The sequence below is a fragment of the Mauremys reevesii genome, linkage group 1, assembly GCF_016161935.1.
Source record: "Mauremys reevesii isolate NIE-2019 linkage group 1, ASM1616193v1, whole genome shotgun sequence".
Classification (NCBI taxonomy): Eukaryota; Metazoa; Chordata; order Testudines; family Geoemydidae; genus Mauremys; species Mauremys reevesii.
Window position 1 is genome coordinate 267,490,358 of NC_052623.1, and position 13,883 is coordinate 267,504,240.

The 13,883-nt window shown below is 52.8% G+C and overlaps 1 protein-coding gene across 2 annotated transcripts in view; it reads left to right on the forward strand.

The window, feature by feature from the left end:
- Positions 1 to 13,883, forward strand: part of MICALL1 (MICAL like 1) — a 30,806-nt gene that overhangs the window by 14,892 nt on the left and 2,031 nt on the right. For both annotated transcript variants that reach the window (XM_039487612.1, XM_039487620.1), the window contains 12 exons: positions 665 to 768; positions 1,730 to 1,863; positions 4,354 to 4,952; positions 5,464 to 5,527; positions 7,520 to 7,896; positions 8,213 to 8,691; positions 10,182 to 10,316; positions 11,111 to 11,237; positions 11,692 to 11,782; positions 12,293 to 12,366; positions 12,770 to 12,884; positions 13,304 to 13,350. In XM_039487612.1, coding sequence (XP_039343546.1) covers positions 665 to 768; positions 1,730 to 1,863; positions 4,354 to 4,952; positions 5,464 to 5,527; positions 7,520 to 7,896; positions 8,213 to 8,691; positions 10,182 to 10,316; positions 11,111 to 11,237; positions 11,692 to 11,782; positions 12,293 to 12,366; positions 12,770 to 12,884; positions 13,304 to 13,350 — 2,346 coding nt within the window. The remainder of the gene's footprint in view (positions 1 to 664; positions 769 to 1,729; positions 1,864 to 4,353; positions 4,953 to 5,463; positions 5,528 to 7,519; positions 7,897 to 8,212; positions 8,692 to 10,181; positions 10,317 to 11,110; positions 11,238 to 11,691; positions 11,783 to 12,292; positions 12,367 to 12,769; positions 12,885 to 13,303; positions 13,351 to 13,883) is intronic.

Sequence of the window (13,883 nt, forward strand, 5' to 3'; positions counted from 1 at the left end):
GCTTCCCACTCATCCTTCCCCGCTCTACTCCCCTGATCTAACCCCCCAGGTGCAGCCCATTATAGCTTATAGTAAACCTCCTCCTGTCTAATAAGCACACCAGCCCTTCTCAAGACAGACCCTGTGTCTGATCTGAGGGCTCTGTCCAAGTGTTAACAGACTACAGGTGCTCCCCTCCCTCCAGGTGTCAGCCCTGGCCATGGTAGGGGTTTTGTCATATCCTGCGGTCTGCACTCAGGAGCGTGATCGCCGGGGGCTGTAATAATACTTAGCACTTACCCAGTGCTTTGCATGCTTTAAGCATTATCTAGCTGATCATCACGACACCCTGTGAGGTAGTTAAGTGGTGTTATCTCCATTTTACAGATGGGGAAACTGAGGTACAGAGGAAGTGAGTGATTTGACCAGGGTCACAGAAGGGAGTCGTTGTCAGAGCTGGGATTAGAATGCAGGGTTTCTTGATTGTCAGTCTTGTGGCTAACCCATTACCCTATGCCTCTCCGTCCTTCCTGGAATAGGTACTGAGGTGTAAAAGTGGTCAGGTCCCATCCTGGGTCACAAGGCCAGATGATTTTCCTACGCCATATGCTTTGCATGAATCATCCTCTTCTGTCAGTGGCTGATTCCTGTTTTGCTCTGTCTCTCTCTCTCTCTCTCTCTCCAGCCAGAGTCCCTCCGCCCATGAGGCACCCGGCTGCTGCCTCATCACCCCCTCTGCCAGCTCCCAAGAAGCCTGTGCCTGCAGCGGAGAGCACCACGGCACCACAGGTACCTCATCTATTGTAGCAAAGTTAACCCCATCTTTTAACTTTCGGTGCACTGTGCTCATCACTGGAGCCTCTGAGTGAGCATCTGGCACAGTGAGAGGAATCCAAACAGACAATGTGTTGCATTCTCTGGGACATGAGAGTGTATGTGTGTGTGTGTTTTGTAGTGTGCTTTGCTTTGTGGTGGGTTCCACTGGGAGAAGGGTCCAGCTTGAGGAATTCTCTCTCTCTAGAGGTCTTGGGTATTAAATGCTGCTCACCACCTGCTTCATTCGGTGAAGAGGGGGAAGAACGTGCAGTGTGCAATGCAAGAGGGCTCTCTGAGAAGCCAAAGGTTCCTGGGTAACCCCAAGGCCCTCCCCTTTGGGGATGATGGAGTAAGGACACACTCACTGGGATGGGTGTGGGCAGGGGATTCCCCTTCCCTTCCCAACCCTCTGCCTCAGGATTCAACAGCAGGCAAGGATGTCTCTTCCCTGGGATGGACCAGGGCTGTGACTGCAGCCCCTGAATTCAGTAGGGGTTAGAAATGTCCCTTTCAACTCTTCCCCTCTTGGATCGGGCAACAGTTAGGAAGGGAGATGAGGATGTCCGTTCTGTGCTGGGACAGGGCTCAGGGAGCCTTCCTGAGGATTGGGCTAGGGGATTGGGACAGCCCTTTCTCCGGGACTGGCAGGGGGTGGGCTGCAACCTGAATGTCGGGGGGTGAGATCATTGCTATTTCTTTATATTGTCCTGTTCTTCTGAGTGGGGTTACACCCGAATCTCAGCTGCTGAGCAGATCTCTCTTCTTGTACTGCAGTCGCGCCCGTGGCCCCAGTCAAGATCAGGACCCCATTGTGCAGAGTGCGGTACAGATGCTCAGTAAAAGACAGTCCCTGCCCCAAAGAGCTTCCATTTGAAATACACTCTATCTTGATTGCTGCCCCTCCAGTCTGTATTCTCCTTGTGTTCTGCCTCAGGATGATGTCGAAGGCCTGGCAGAGCGATCCCAGCGCAACACGCTCAGCAGCACCTGCGCAGCCTGCCACCAGCACGTCCACCTGGTTCAGCGCTACCTGGCCGACGGCAAACTGTACCACCGCCAGTGCTTCAGGTAAACCACCCCCAGAGCCAAAGCAACCCTTCATCCCTGCCCTTCAACACAGGCAAACTGTACCAAAGGGGAGGGATAGCTCAGTGGTTTGAGCATTGGCCTGCTAAACCCAGGGTTGTGAGTTCAATCCTTGAGGGGGCCACTTAGGGATCTGGGGCAAAAATTGGTCCTGTTAGTGAAGGCAGGGGGCTGGACTCGATGACCTTTCAAGGTCCCTTCCAGTTCTAGAGATTGGTATATCTCCAATTATTACCTTTATTACCACTGCCAGTGCTTCAGGTAAACCACCCCCAGAGCCAGAGCAACCCTTCATCCCTGCCCCTCAAAGCTACAGGCAAACTGTACCACTGCCAGTGCTTCAGGTAAACCACTCCCAGAGCCAGAGCAACCCTTCATCCCTGCCCCTCAACACAGGCAAACTGTACCACTGCCAGCGCTTCAGGTAAGCCACCCCAGGCCCAGAGCAACCCCCCAGGCACACTGTACCACCGCCAGCGCTTCAGGTAAGACATCCCCAGGCCCAGAGCAACCCCCACCCCACTCCTCAACACTGCAGGCAAAAACTGTACCACCAGCTGTGCTTCAGGTAAACCAGCCCCAGCCCCAAATTAACCCCTCCCTGCCTGAGTTGACCTGTAGCCACAGCTAAGTGTCACCACCAGATTAATGTTGTCTGTCTGTTTGAGTGTGTCAGAACACAGACACTGAGGTGTTGGAACAGACCAATGAGGCAGTCCAGGAGTCTGTCTGCAACCGTGACTAATGACAGGAGCTTTTAGAGGAAGGCAAAACAAACTCTAATACATGTCCCTGTGCAATACTGTACAATGGTAGGAAGCGGATTTCTACCTGTTGCTGTTTTATACCCTGAAGACTGAGGATTGAGACCTTAGTAACTTTACCCTACATGTTGTATCTCCAAATGTTCCCTTTAGCAACTTCTCATTCTTTATTGACTGTTTTGAGTGATTCGCCTCAGTAATATCCTGCAGCAGTGAGTTCCATGGGTTAATTGAGGTAAAAATAGCCTCTTTTCTCCATGTTCAAACTTGCTGCCTTTTATAAGAACATAAGAACGGCCATACCGGGTCAGACCAAAGGTCCATCTAGCCCAGTATCTGTCTAACGACAGTGGCCAATGCCAGGTGCCCCAGGGGAAGTGAACCTAACAGGCAATGATCAAGTGATCTCTCTCCTGCCATCCATCTCCATCCTCTGACGAACAGAGGCTAGGGACACCATTCTTTACCCATCCTGGCTAATAGCCATTTATGAACTTAACCACCATGAATTTATCCAGTCCCCTTTTAAACATTGTTATAGTCCTAGCCTTCACAACCTCCTCAGGTAAGGAGTTCCACAAGTTGACTGTGCGCTGCGTGAAGAAGAACTTCCTTTTATTTGTTTTAAACCTGCTGCCTATTAATTTCATTTGGTGACCCCTAGTTCTTGTATTATGGGAATAAGTAAATAACTTTTCCTTATCCACTTTCTCCACATCACTCATGATTTTATATACCTCTATCATATCCCCCCTTAGTCTCCTCTTTTCCAAGCTGAAGAGTCCTAGCCTCTTTAATCTTTCCTCGTATGGGACCCTCTCCAAACCCCTAATCATTTTAGTTGCCCTTTTCTGAACCTTTTCTAGTGCTAGAATATCTTTTTTGAGGTGAGGAGACCACATCTGTATGCAGTATTCGAGATGTGGGCGTACCATGGATTTATATAAGGGCAATAATATATTCTCAGTCTTATTCTCTATCCCCTTTTTAATGATTCCTAACATCCTGTTTGCTTTTTTGACCACCTCTGCACACTGCGTGGACATCTTCAGAGAACTATCCACGATGACTCCAAGATCTTTTTCCTGACTCGTTGTAGCTAAATTAGCCCCATTTCATTGCAAACCCCACCTCAATTTGGGCTTATTTCTCTAGATTTCAGCATAAACAGTGATAAACCAGATGCCACTACAAGAGTCCTGAGTGCCCTGGCACCTAATTAATCTTACAGCCACCAGCTGCATTGAAACAAACAGGAATCCACCAGCTCGGCTCTTGTGGGAGTGAGTGCTTGAGTGGGCTTCTCTGTGTGGCTCTCACTGTACATAGTAAGGACAGCCCTGCTCAGGCTGGTATAACTTCCTTGTTACTGATTTGTATTACAGTAGTGCCGAGAGGACCCTGTTCAAACACGTAATGAGACAGGCCCTGCCCTGAAGAGCTTATAGTCTAACTAGATATGGCAAAGGGTGAAAGAAAGGCCCGATTATTATTCCCATTTTATAGACAACGGACAGAGGCAAAGAGAGATTGAGTGACTTGCCCAAGGAGTCTATGGCAGAGTTGGGAACAGAACCCCAGGCTCCCGAGTCCCAGTCTAGTGCACTAACCATATGGCCATCCTTCCTCCCTCAGCCTTTTAAATCTCCCCTCCTGTAGAAGGCCCTTTCCCCACCTTCTCAGGACGGTTTGTGTGTCTCGCTGGCAGGTGTAAGGAATGTTCCAGCACACTACTCCCTGGAGCCTACAAGCCTGGGCCGGAGTCGGGCACTTTTGTGTGCACCCAGCACCGGGGCAAGCTGGGCCTGAGTGGGAGGACGGAGTGCAGGCCCAGCCCTGACTTGGAGCACCCAGGCAAGAGGACTGAGGCTGGGGCAGCCACTGTGGGTGAGGATGTCCCCCCCTCAGAGGAGGAGGAGGGGAAAGAGGACGGTGTGCAGACATCCCTGGCGATTGCATCAGAGAGCCACCCACCAGGAGAGAAGGAGGCAGGTGCAGCAGAGAAGGGTCGCGCACCCGCTGGAGTGGAGATGGCAGTGTCCCCTGTCTGTGCAGAGAATGAAACGCCCAGCTCTGAGCCCTGCTCCCAAACTCCACCCAGGCCTCCTCTCCCCAGCAAACCGCCAGTGCCCAGCCAGGACAAAGCCAGCCCACTGGACGGACGGCTCAAGGACACCCGTCCCATCCCCGCCCCGAGGAGGGGCGCAGACGCAGCAGCCCCGTCACCACCAAGCTCTCACCCCGTCCCTCGGCCTAGATCCAACGTGCAGAGTGAGGCCTCCGAGCCAGGGCCTGGCCTGGTGAATGGTAAGAAGGTGCAAGGATGGCGTGTGGGGTGGTCCCCATTTCCCCATTGCAGTGCAGCTTATGCTCAGCAAAGCCTCTGTCCCTGATGAGGCTCAGAGGTGCCCTTCCCCCGCCCCTCTCAGACTGACACCCCCAGATCTCTGATTGAACCTTGGTCTTGATCGCTGAGCCTCAGTCTGCCAGCTGTCCCCAGAAGGGGCACAGTAGCGTGGATGGGTCTGGTGCCCTAGTGCCCACGCTGTATTTGGGCCTGACATAGTATCTCGATGGCGCACAACACTGTCCCCAGCGCTACTCCACAGCTTCCAGGAGGCGGGAGTGAGGGCAGCTGCAGGCTGGAGTCTGGCCTGGATGCTGGGGCTGACACCCCTACGCCAAGGGGGAAAATGCTGTGGGATCTGCAGCGAGCAGCCAGAAGACAATAGGAAATCCATCGAGCTTTTCATCTGCTTCCTAATGGCCTTTTGCTTTTCTTACCGTGTGTCCTGTATCTTTCCCATTGCCTGTCTAGGTAGGGTACCTGAACCCGGCCCCCCAGTCCCCAAACCAAGAGGGAGACCCACCTCCTCAGATCGGTAGGTCCTTTGGCTTGCCCTGAAACCATATAGATCAGGAGGGATTGTGCGTGTGATTACCTCATGAACTCTCCTTCCAGCCCCACCCCTCCCTGGCTGATCAGCTGGCAGTGGGGAGGGAGGGCCTTGTGGCTAAGGCCTGGGGAGCCCCCAGTTCTGTTCCAGGCTGGGACTCAATGCGGGGCTAGAGCAGTGCTTCCCAGACATTTTACTGAGCCCACCCACCAATTCCATTTGGTCTTTTTTGCAACCCACCCATTGCGGGGAGGGCCAAAATCATAGACCAGTGTCCTTTGCCTCCTCCTCGCCCCACTGAGGGGGCACCACCTACCCTCAGCAGCTCCATCTGTCCTGGCACCATGACCCTAATCCCAGCCTGGTGGCGAGGGGAGGCCTTGGCTGGAGAACATCCCATCCCTCACTCATTTTCCAGTGGTGGCTCCTGTCCCGTGGGGCTGGACCCAGCTCCCAACCCCCGACATTGCAATTTGGGGCTCGGGGTTGCAGTCCACCCTGTCCTGAGTGGGCCAAACCTGAGTGGTGCTGAGACCCCATGCAGGTTGCAATGGCTGGAGTGGGGAGCTGGCCCCAGCCCGGTAGGACTGAAGCTGCTGCTGTGGGATGAATGCAGGGCGGCTTTGCCCTCCAGACTCCCTCTTGGGGCCTCCCCTCTGCACTGTGCCCACAACCCACGTTGAACCTTCCTGCAATCCACTGTTTGGAAACCACTGGCCTAGAGCAAGTCCCTTCTCTCCTTGTGCCAGCCTTTCCTCATCTGTACCTGAGGGGGGATAATGCAGTGTCTGCCATTCAGGAAGACTTGTAAAGTGCTTGGAGATCTTCACGTGAAAGGGGCTGTGGAAAGGCAAAGAACACATTTTGTGCTCATATCTCAATGTCTATACTTTGACCCGTAAACCTGTTACCCCCAATCGGGGGTATTGCAGATTATGTATTCCTTACACCATCCGATCTTAAACCAAACTTCGCACCCCTTGATAATCTGTATGTTATTCCCTGATAACCAGAAACTTCTACACTTAAACTCTGTACCGTTCACTTTTTTAAACATCGTCTTAATAACATTTTTAAAATTTGATTGATGTATTCAGGATTCCAAGCCACCCTGAATTGGCAACACCGAACAGCTGGGGAAGAGGAAATGCTTGGCTGCCTGGGGGAATGTTCCACATTCCTGGGCGGGGGTTTCTGCTGTGTGTGTTTGGCTGTAATGGTGATACTTTGCACCTACACAATGCTTTTCGTCCAAAGATCTCCAAGCGCTTTGCAAAGGCTGGTCTGTATCATTGTCCCCATTTCGGAGAGAGAGAAACTGAGGCACGTAACGAGTAAAGGCTCCTTACCTGCCTCAGTGAGCAATGGGGCAATTGGGCACCTGAGACATTTTCTTGCATTGATTATTGGGTGAAAACTGATCCAGTGAACTGCTCCCACTGCATTCCCCTCCCCAACTCATTGTGTAAAGCAAAGTGACTTGTGCTGGGGGAGGGGCAGTTCTCCAGCTCAGCCAGGGTGCTCGAAGAGCCCAGTAAACAGCTCAGCTGGCTGGAGTCATTTGCTTATGATCTCCTCAGTCCCCAGCCATTAGCAGCATGTCCACTACGCGTGGCAGATAGTTTAATCTTTCTTGCTGTGGTGCGACATGGGGGATGGGAGAGAGGCCACATTTCCTAGGAATGGCCAATTAATATTGTTTGTCAGACAGTGAAATGAGGGTACAGAGCTCTGGTTCCCAGCCTCATTAGTGAGGCTGGAAGGTTTGTGCTCTCACAGCCTGTGAACCCACATGCCCAGTCCTACCTTCAACCTGTCCCTGGGGGTGAATGCTCTGCAGAGAGAAGGCAGGGGCAGCCCTAGCCTGACGTTTTCCCCCTTATGGGCAATGTTCTACCTGGTTTGTCATGAATTCTCTCTTCCATGCATCCTCCTCATCCCCTCTCCCTCCCTGACACCGCTCTTCTCTTCAACTAGAGCGGGAGCTGCTGTGAGACCAAAGGACCCTCCGTGGATTGCGTTGGTCCAGCCAGAGCCCAAGAGGAAGCCGGCTCCTCCCCCACCAGGCAGTGGCCAGGAGATTCCCACGAGGGCTTCAGAGGAAGAGGAGGAGCAGGGGAAAGGGAGGGAAAGGGAGAGCAGTTCCGCCAGCAGGGATCCCAAAGCCTACAACCCCTTTGAGGAGGAGGAGGACGAGGAGGAGGAGGAAGGTGCAACACCAAAGAGCACGCCAAAGCAGGACCAGAGTGAGAGCATGACAAAACCCACTCATCCCTGGTACCGCATCACCCCCACCAGCAGCCCCAAGACAAAGAAACGTCCGGCTCCACGAGCACCCAGCGCCTCCCCCCTAGGTGAGTCCCTCCCACACCCTTCTGTGCACACCCATCCTACACAGAACTCCTGCTCTGTCGCCCTTGGACACCAGGGATAGGCAGCCCCGACACTTTCACCTCTCCAGCAGGCAGAGCAAGTCCTAATGTCTACGCCAGCTGGGCTGGGCTCTGTGCTACCTAATCCTGCTTCCCACCCAGCCTCACAGGGTGGGCGTCCGAGAGATCTCGCTCCTGAAGGTGCCTCCGGCAGTCTCCATCTGTGGCTGGTACATGTGTGTGTGGGGGGGTATTTGTTACTTCCCATTCCCCTCTGACCTCTCTCTTTCCTTTGTAGTTCACCACCCCATCTCCAGGCTCTCGCACTCAGAGCCATCCTCCTCCACCCCATCACCTGCCCTCAGCCTTGAGAGCATCAACTCCGAGTGTTCAGCCAAGGCCGCTGGTGACCCGGATGAGGCGTCAGTGCCCAAGAGCTCCTCCGAACCCACGGTCCATGTGCCGGCTGCTTCCAAGATCTCCTGTGCAGACACTCCGCTCACCAGTGCCTCTTCCAGTGAGAGCCCCGCAGCCCCAGCCAGCCTGTCCGCCAACTCCTCCTTCTCTTCCTCCAGTGAGCTGGCCAGCTCCAGTGGGGAGGCACAGGGGGGAGCTCAACAGACCAGCAAGAGCTTTTCTGCCAGCAATTTAAAGACCAGCCCCAGCCAACTGCCCCCCAAGCCTCCTGCCAGTGCTAGTCCCACACCCATCCTGTTGGCCTCAGACACGGGTGAAGGAGGCCCCAAGAATTCCCCATCGCCCAAGCCTCAGCTGAAGGTAGGCTGGTGCATTTCTCCTAACCCCTCCTTTTCTCCCACCCCTCCCTGACCCTCATCACAACAATCATCTTGTCCTCCAAAGAGGCCCAGAGGAGATGCCCTTCAGTGCCCTTTGGGAGGGGAAACCCACCCCTACCAATAGGCCTCTGGCCTTAAGCTGCTCGCTGTTTTTCCACCTCTCCACCTGGAGACATCTCCACACTGGAGCTGAGGGTCAGGCTACCAGTCTCCAACATTCTGCTGTCATATGGTGATGTCTTCACCTCAGAGCAGCTCCGGTGCCACCAAGCGGTGAGACTGTGTACTGTGGCTTTCAGTAGTAACATTCTGCTCTGGACCCATTTGTGCAACATTGTTGGCAGGGCCGCCCCAAGCGGCAAAGGGGGGGGTGGGGGGAAGATAAAGCTGATCGGTGGCACTTCAGCAGCAGCTCAGTCGCGCTGCTTCATTCTTCTGCAGCAATTCGGTGGTGGGTCCTTCGCTCTCTCTCTTCCTCTTCGGCGGCACTTCAGTGGCAGCTCAAAGAGGAAGAGAGGGACTGAGGGACCAGCCGCTGAATTGCCGCCAAAGACCCGGACCTGCCGCCCCTTTCCATTGGCCGCCCCAAGCACCTGTTTCCTTCACAGGTGCCTGGAGCCGGCCCTGATTGTTGGCACAAAATGTGACCACCAAGAGCTGGTCAGGCAGAGCCAGAGCTAAGATTCTCACAGTCTGGTGGGGTAGGCGCTAGTTAAATGGTAATCATGCTCTTATTCACCCTGCCTCAGGGTACAAATCAAAACAAATGAAAATGCTGCTCAGAGCAAAATAGCTTTCCATGCTGTTTATGATTAAGCTGTGGAACTCACTGCCACAGGACATTACTGAGGCAAATAACTTAGTGTGATCAAAAAAAGGATTAAATATTGATACAGATAAGAATAGTATCTGCAGTGACACTGGCTAGGATAAAATAACCAGGGCTATAAATCCTTATGCCTCAGGGGACATGCTAATCACTGGCTAGAGTCAGGAAGACGCACCTCCCGTAGTTAAGTGAGGTGCATTCTGGGGGTTTATACCTCCCTTGGAAGCATCCAAGGCTGTCTGCTGTCATAGACAGGACACCAGAGTATCCAAAGGGCAGTCTACACTTATGAATTTTGTAGCTACCGTTTCCCACCAATGCAACTCCAGCAGTAGAAGCAATAGTAGAAACTATGGCGTAGACAGGACTTGGGTTCTTTTAGCACTCTGGTATCAAACCATGCTCTGGAGTTGCACTGGTGGGGAATTACACCTGCAGAGTTTGCTCCTGTAGACAAGGGCTGGTGGACCAGCTGTCTACACCATGGCAGAAGCGGGGATAGTGGCTTAGGTGGACTGTTACTCTGCTCCAGTATGGCAGTTCCTATGAGAGGGCGTTTGCTCAGTGTTCACACCCTGCCTGGGATCTGCTTTATTGCTCTCTCCTGGGCACCAAATCATCTCCTTGGTTGTTTTCCCCAGTCTTCATGCAAAGAGAATCCCTTCAACCGGAAGTCGTCACCTGTCACCTCCCCCTCAGCCCAGAAACTCCCCAAAGGATCCAAGCCAGCGCGCCCTCCTGCACCGGGACATGGCTTCCCACTGATCAAACGCAAGGTAAAGAGGACAGAGGAGCATAGGGGCAAATGTCACCTCCCCACTGTCGGCTGGGACTGCAGCTCTGCTTGCTGAACCCCCATTTCCTTTCCTACCTTCCAGCGGTGGGAGGCATGTGTGGCTGGCTGTTGAGGGATCTGGGGGATGGGTGGAGAGCCTCCTTGTGCACACATACTCCCTAGAAGGCTCTTCAGAGTGGTGTCCATTGACTTGCGTCACTAGTGGCTCCCTTTGGGAGCTGCAGGTTGGCCAGACTGCCTAGAACCAGCCACCCCGGGGCCTTACCTTGGCTCCCACTCTCTTCTCCCCACTCAGTCTCTGCCCCTAGGCGTGTCCTGATTCACCGTATGATACAGCAGTTGCCATACCTCAGGAGGGAGTTGTCTGAGCAAGAAGGGTGTGCTGAACAAGGGGGGGCAAAGTGTATCCTCACCGCTCCCCCAAGATAACTGGGGGCCAGTTTGAGCTGTCGATGGAGGGAGATTTTATTGCATGTGCTGCAAGTGCATCTTCCCCCAGCAGTGCCATTAGTCTGTGTGTGATGGAGCAGGGTGATTTCCCCCAGGAGAGGTTTGATTTCTTCTGATGTTGTGTTAGTCCTGTGGGAGGGAGTTGGTCACTCCCATTGCTCTCCCTCCTCCACAGAAGAGTGCTAGTCTCCCCTGCTCTTTCCACTGCCCACCAGGGAGTGCATTGGGGTCCCCAGGCAGGATGCTGGAGCAGATCGGTCAAGGGCTGTCCAGGGAAAGCGGCTGCCCATAGCAATGGGTGTTCCTGCTTGTGTGGTTTGGTAGGTCCAGGCGGATCAGTACGTCCCAGTGGAGGATATTTACGGAGAGATGGACACCATTGAGCAGCGGCTGGATGAGCTGGAGCACCGAGGGGTGGAACTGGAGGAGAAACTCCGCAGTGTCGAGAATGGTAATGTGGATTATGCCAACCGTGGGGATTGGGTGGGGACGGGAGGAGGGGAAGAGAAGATGTGTCATAGAGGATAGGGAATTTTAAGATGTAAGGGCTGTACCACCCCTGTAATGGGGGGAAATGAGGAAGGAGAAGTAGTGATAATATGCTCTCTGTTTAAGGTTAGGGTGATGAAGGATCAAGGGAGTTGAGTGGGGGAAGGGTCGGGCTATGCCAACTGGCTTGGGCTATGATGAAAATGGATCAAAACCATCACTTCTCCATGGGAGGCTGAGAACTGTTTAATTCACTCCACTTCCCATGTGTTCAGGAGTTGGATGAGGTCAGGTTGATTATAAGTGAATCTCTCCCTCCCCAGCATGGTAGAGCCTGTCTTGGCCTGCTGCGCTGTGTGGGCAGAAAGCCCTGAGGAGTGTCTCTGAATTCTCTCTCTGCCTTGTTTGACTGGTAGACAGCCCTGAGGACAGCCTGCTGGTGGACTGGTTCAAGCTCATCCATGAGAAGCACATGCTGGTGCGCCGTGAGTCTGAGCTCATCTACATGTGAGTAGGGGGAACGCACTGACGCTGCCTCCAAAGCTGGGGAGGACGGAAGAGCCTCCCTATTCCCACCTGAGACGCTTTACCAGAAGGCCCTGGTAGGCTTCCTAGTCAAGGGGTGGGGCTAGCGATCTATGAAGACATTGACTCTTTGTCCAAGTGTACTTGGAACTACTCAGAGACTGGAGCTACAAGAGCTGTGGGCTTCCCCATAGCCAGCACTCCTGCAGTGTTCCCCATGGCACTTCCTTCTGTAAGAGGCTGTGAGCACCCTGTAGCCACCACTACTATATCAGTCTTTACTGGATGAGGCTGGGGCTAGCATCGCTAGGAGTACAGCCAAGGCTCCTGCCCTTTCACTACAAGTCTCCTGGTAGGTAAGGCTAAGGTCACAGTTGTTACTTTCAAACCTGACCCCATGGAGTATGGCTTCCCAGAGAGGACATCTGCTTTCCGGAGGGATCTCTCTGAGCCTTGCAATGGGTTTTTGATGGTGTTTCTCTTTCTTTGCAGTTTTAAGCAGCAGAACTTGGAGCAGCGTCAGGCTGATGTAGAGTACGAACTGCGGTGCCTTCTCAATAAGCCAGGTAAATCTCTTAGTACTGGTGAAATGCCACCCTGAGCAGGTTCTCTGTCCCCCCAATGTCCATTATACCTTCAGTCATGGCTAGTCCCTGGGTAAAAGGGACCAAATGGGACTTGCCTTTGATGGATATTAATACTCCTCCTTAACTGGCTGCAGGGTGGCTGTTGAGTAACATGAGACAGTCCCTCCCCAGCAGCAATTCCTGAGCATGCTGTCTAGACTGTATTCCCAGTCCCCACATTGAGAGGCCATCATTCTAACCTAGTGTGGAGATCCACACAGTCATCTGCTAGGCTCAGGACAGGAATCAAACCCAGGTCTCTTGTATGGCACTCCGGACCCCTGAACTCCTTGCGCAAGGGAAACTTAGTCATTTAACTCCCTGTCTTTTCTGGGGTGGCTAGCTAAGGACTGGACGGATGACGACCGAGAGAGGGAGACGGTGCTGATGCAGGAGCTGGTCACCATTATTGAACAACGTAATGCCATTGTCAACTGCCTGGATGAGGACCGGCAAAGGTAACACGGCAGAAAGGGGGAGATCTGTCTGAAACCCAGCTGCCTTTACAGCCCTGTCTGAGTGACAGTGGAGAAGGTGGTGCAGACCACCAGTATGGGGTGAACTTGTACTGTGAAGTGCAACACCACGAAGCCACTGTTATTGACAGACCTTCCCGAGGGTCCCCCAATCCTTGTTCCTGTCAATCAATGCTAATGACGTGTGTGTGTGTGTGTGTGTGTGTATGTATGTATGTATCTCTGGATGATGTCTGTCCTGGTCTGTGTATATGGGGAATATGTCATAACTGTAGCAAGGGATTATGGGATACCAGTGACCATACCAGTCATGAGCCGTGGGGAGCTCTTCTCTTCCAACCATGTTGTGGCTGTTGTCCTGAGAGTAGAATCTCTTAACAGTTTCCCACTGTTTCTTTCAGAGAGGAAGAGGAGGATAAATTGTTGGAAGCCATGATTAAAAAGAAAGGTAAGAAAGTGAATGAGAGCCACATTCCAATACTGGAGGACTTCAGAGTCCTGGCTGCTCTCTCACGCTCCCAAGAAGAGGGCAGAAGAATAAAGGGCATTAGTATAAATGCACATGAACATGTGTTTAGGGATTTATTCTATTATATGTAGGTTCTTATATCACACCCACCACCTCCAAGCATCTTCCACAAATGCATTATGCACTCTGACTAACCCCCATCACCTTTTCTCCTCTCCTCTTGTTCTGATAGGGAAAAGTGTGTTAGAATGTCTAGATAATATACACACACTTTGCTATGTGTTTATGTTAGAGAAGGCAAAGTCAAAGAAATGTGCTTTGCACTTGCAGCAGAAGGTGGTGAGGTTTGTATTGGTCCTTAATTCCTGCGGGAGTTCATTCCACAGCCTGGGAACAGCTCCTGAGAAATCTCTGTCTCCTGTGTCTAATCTCAGTGACCTGCACTGAATGTGTGTGTCTTTTCATTCAGGCACTGGTGGCTCACACAGATGTATGCATCAAGTAGTTTAGCC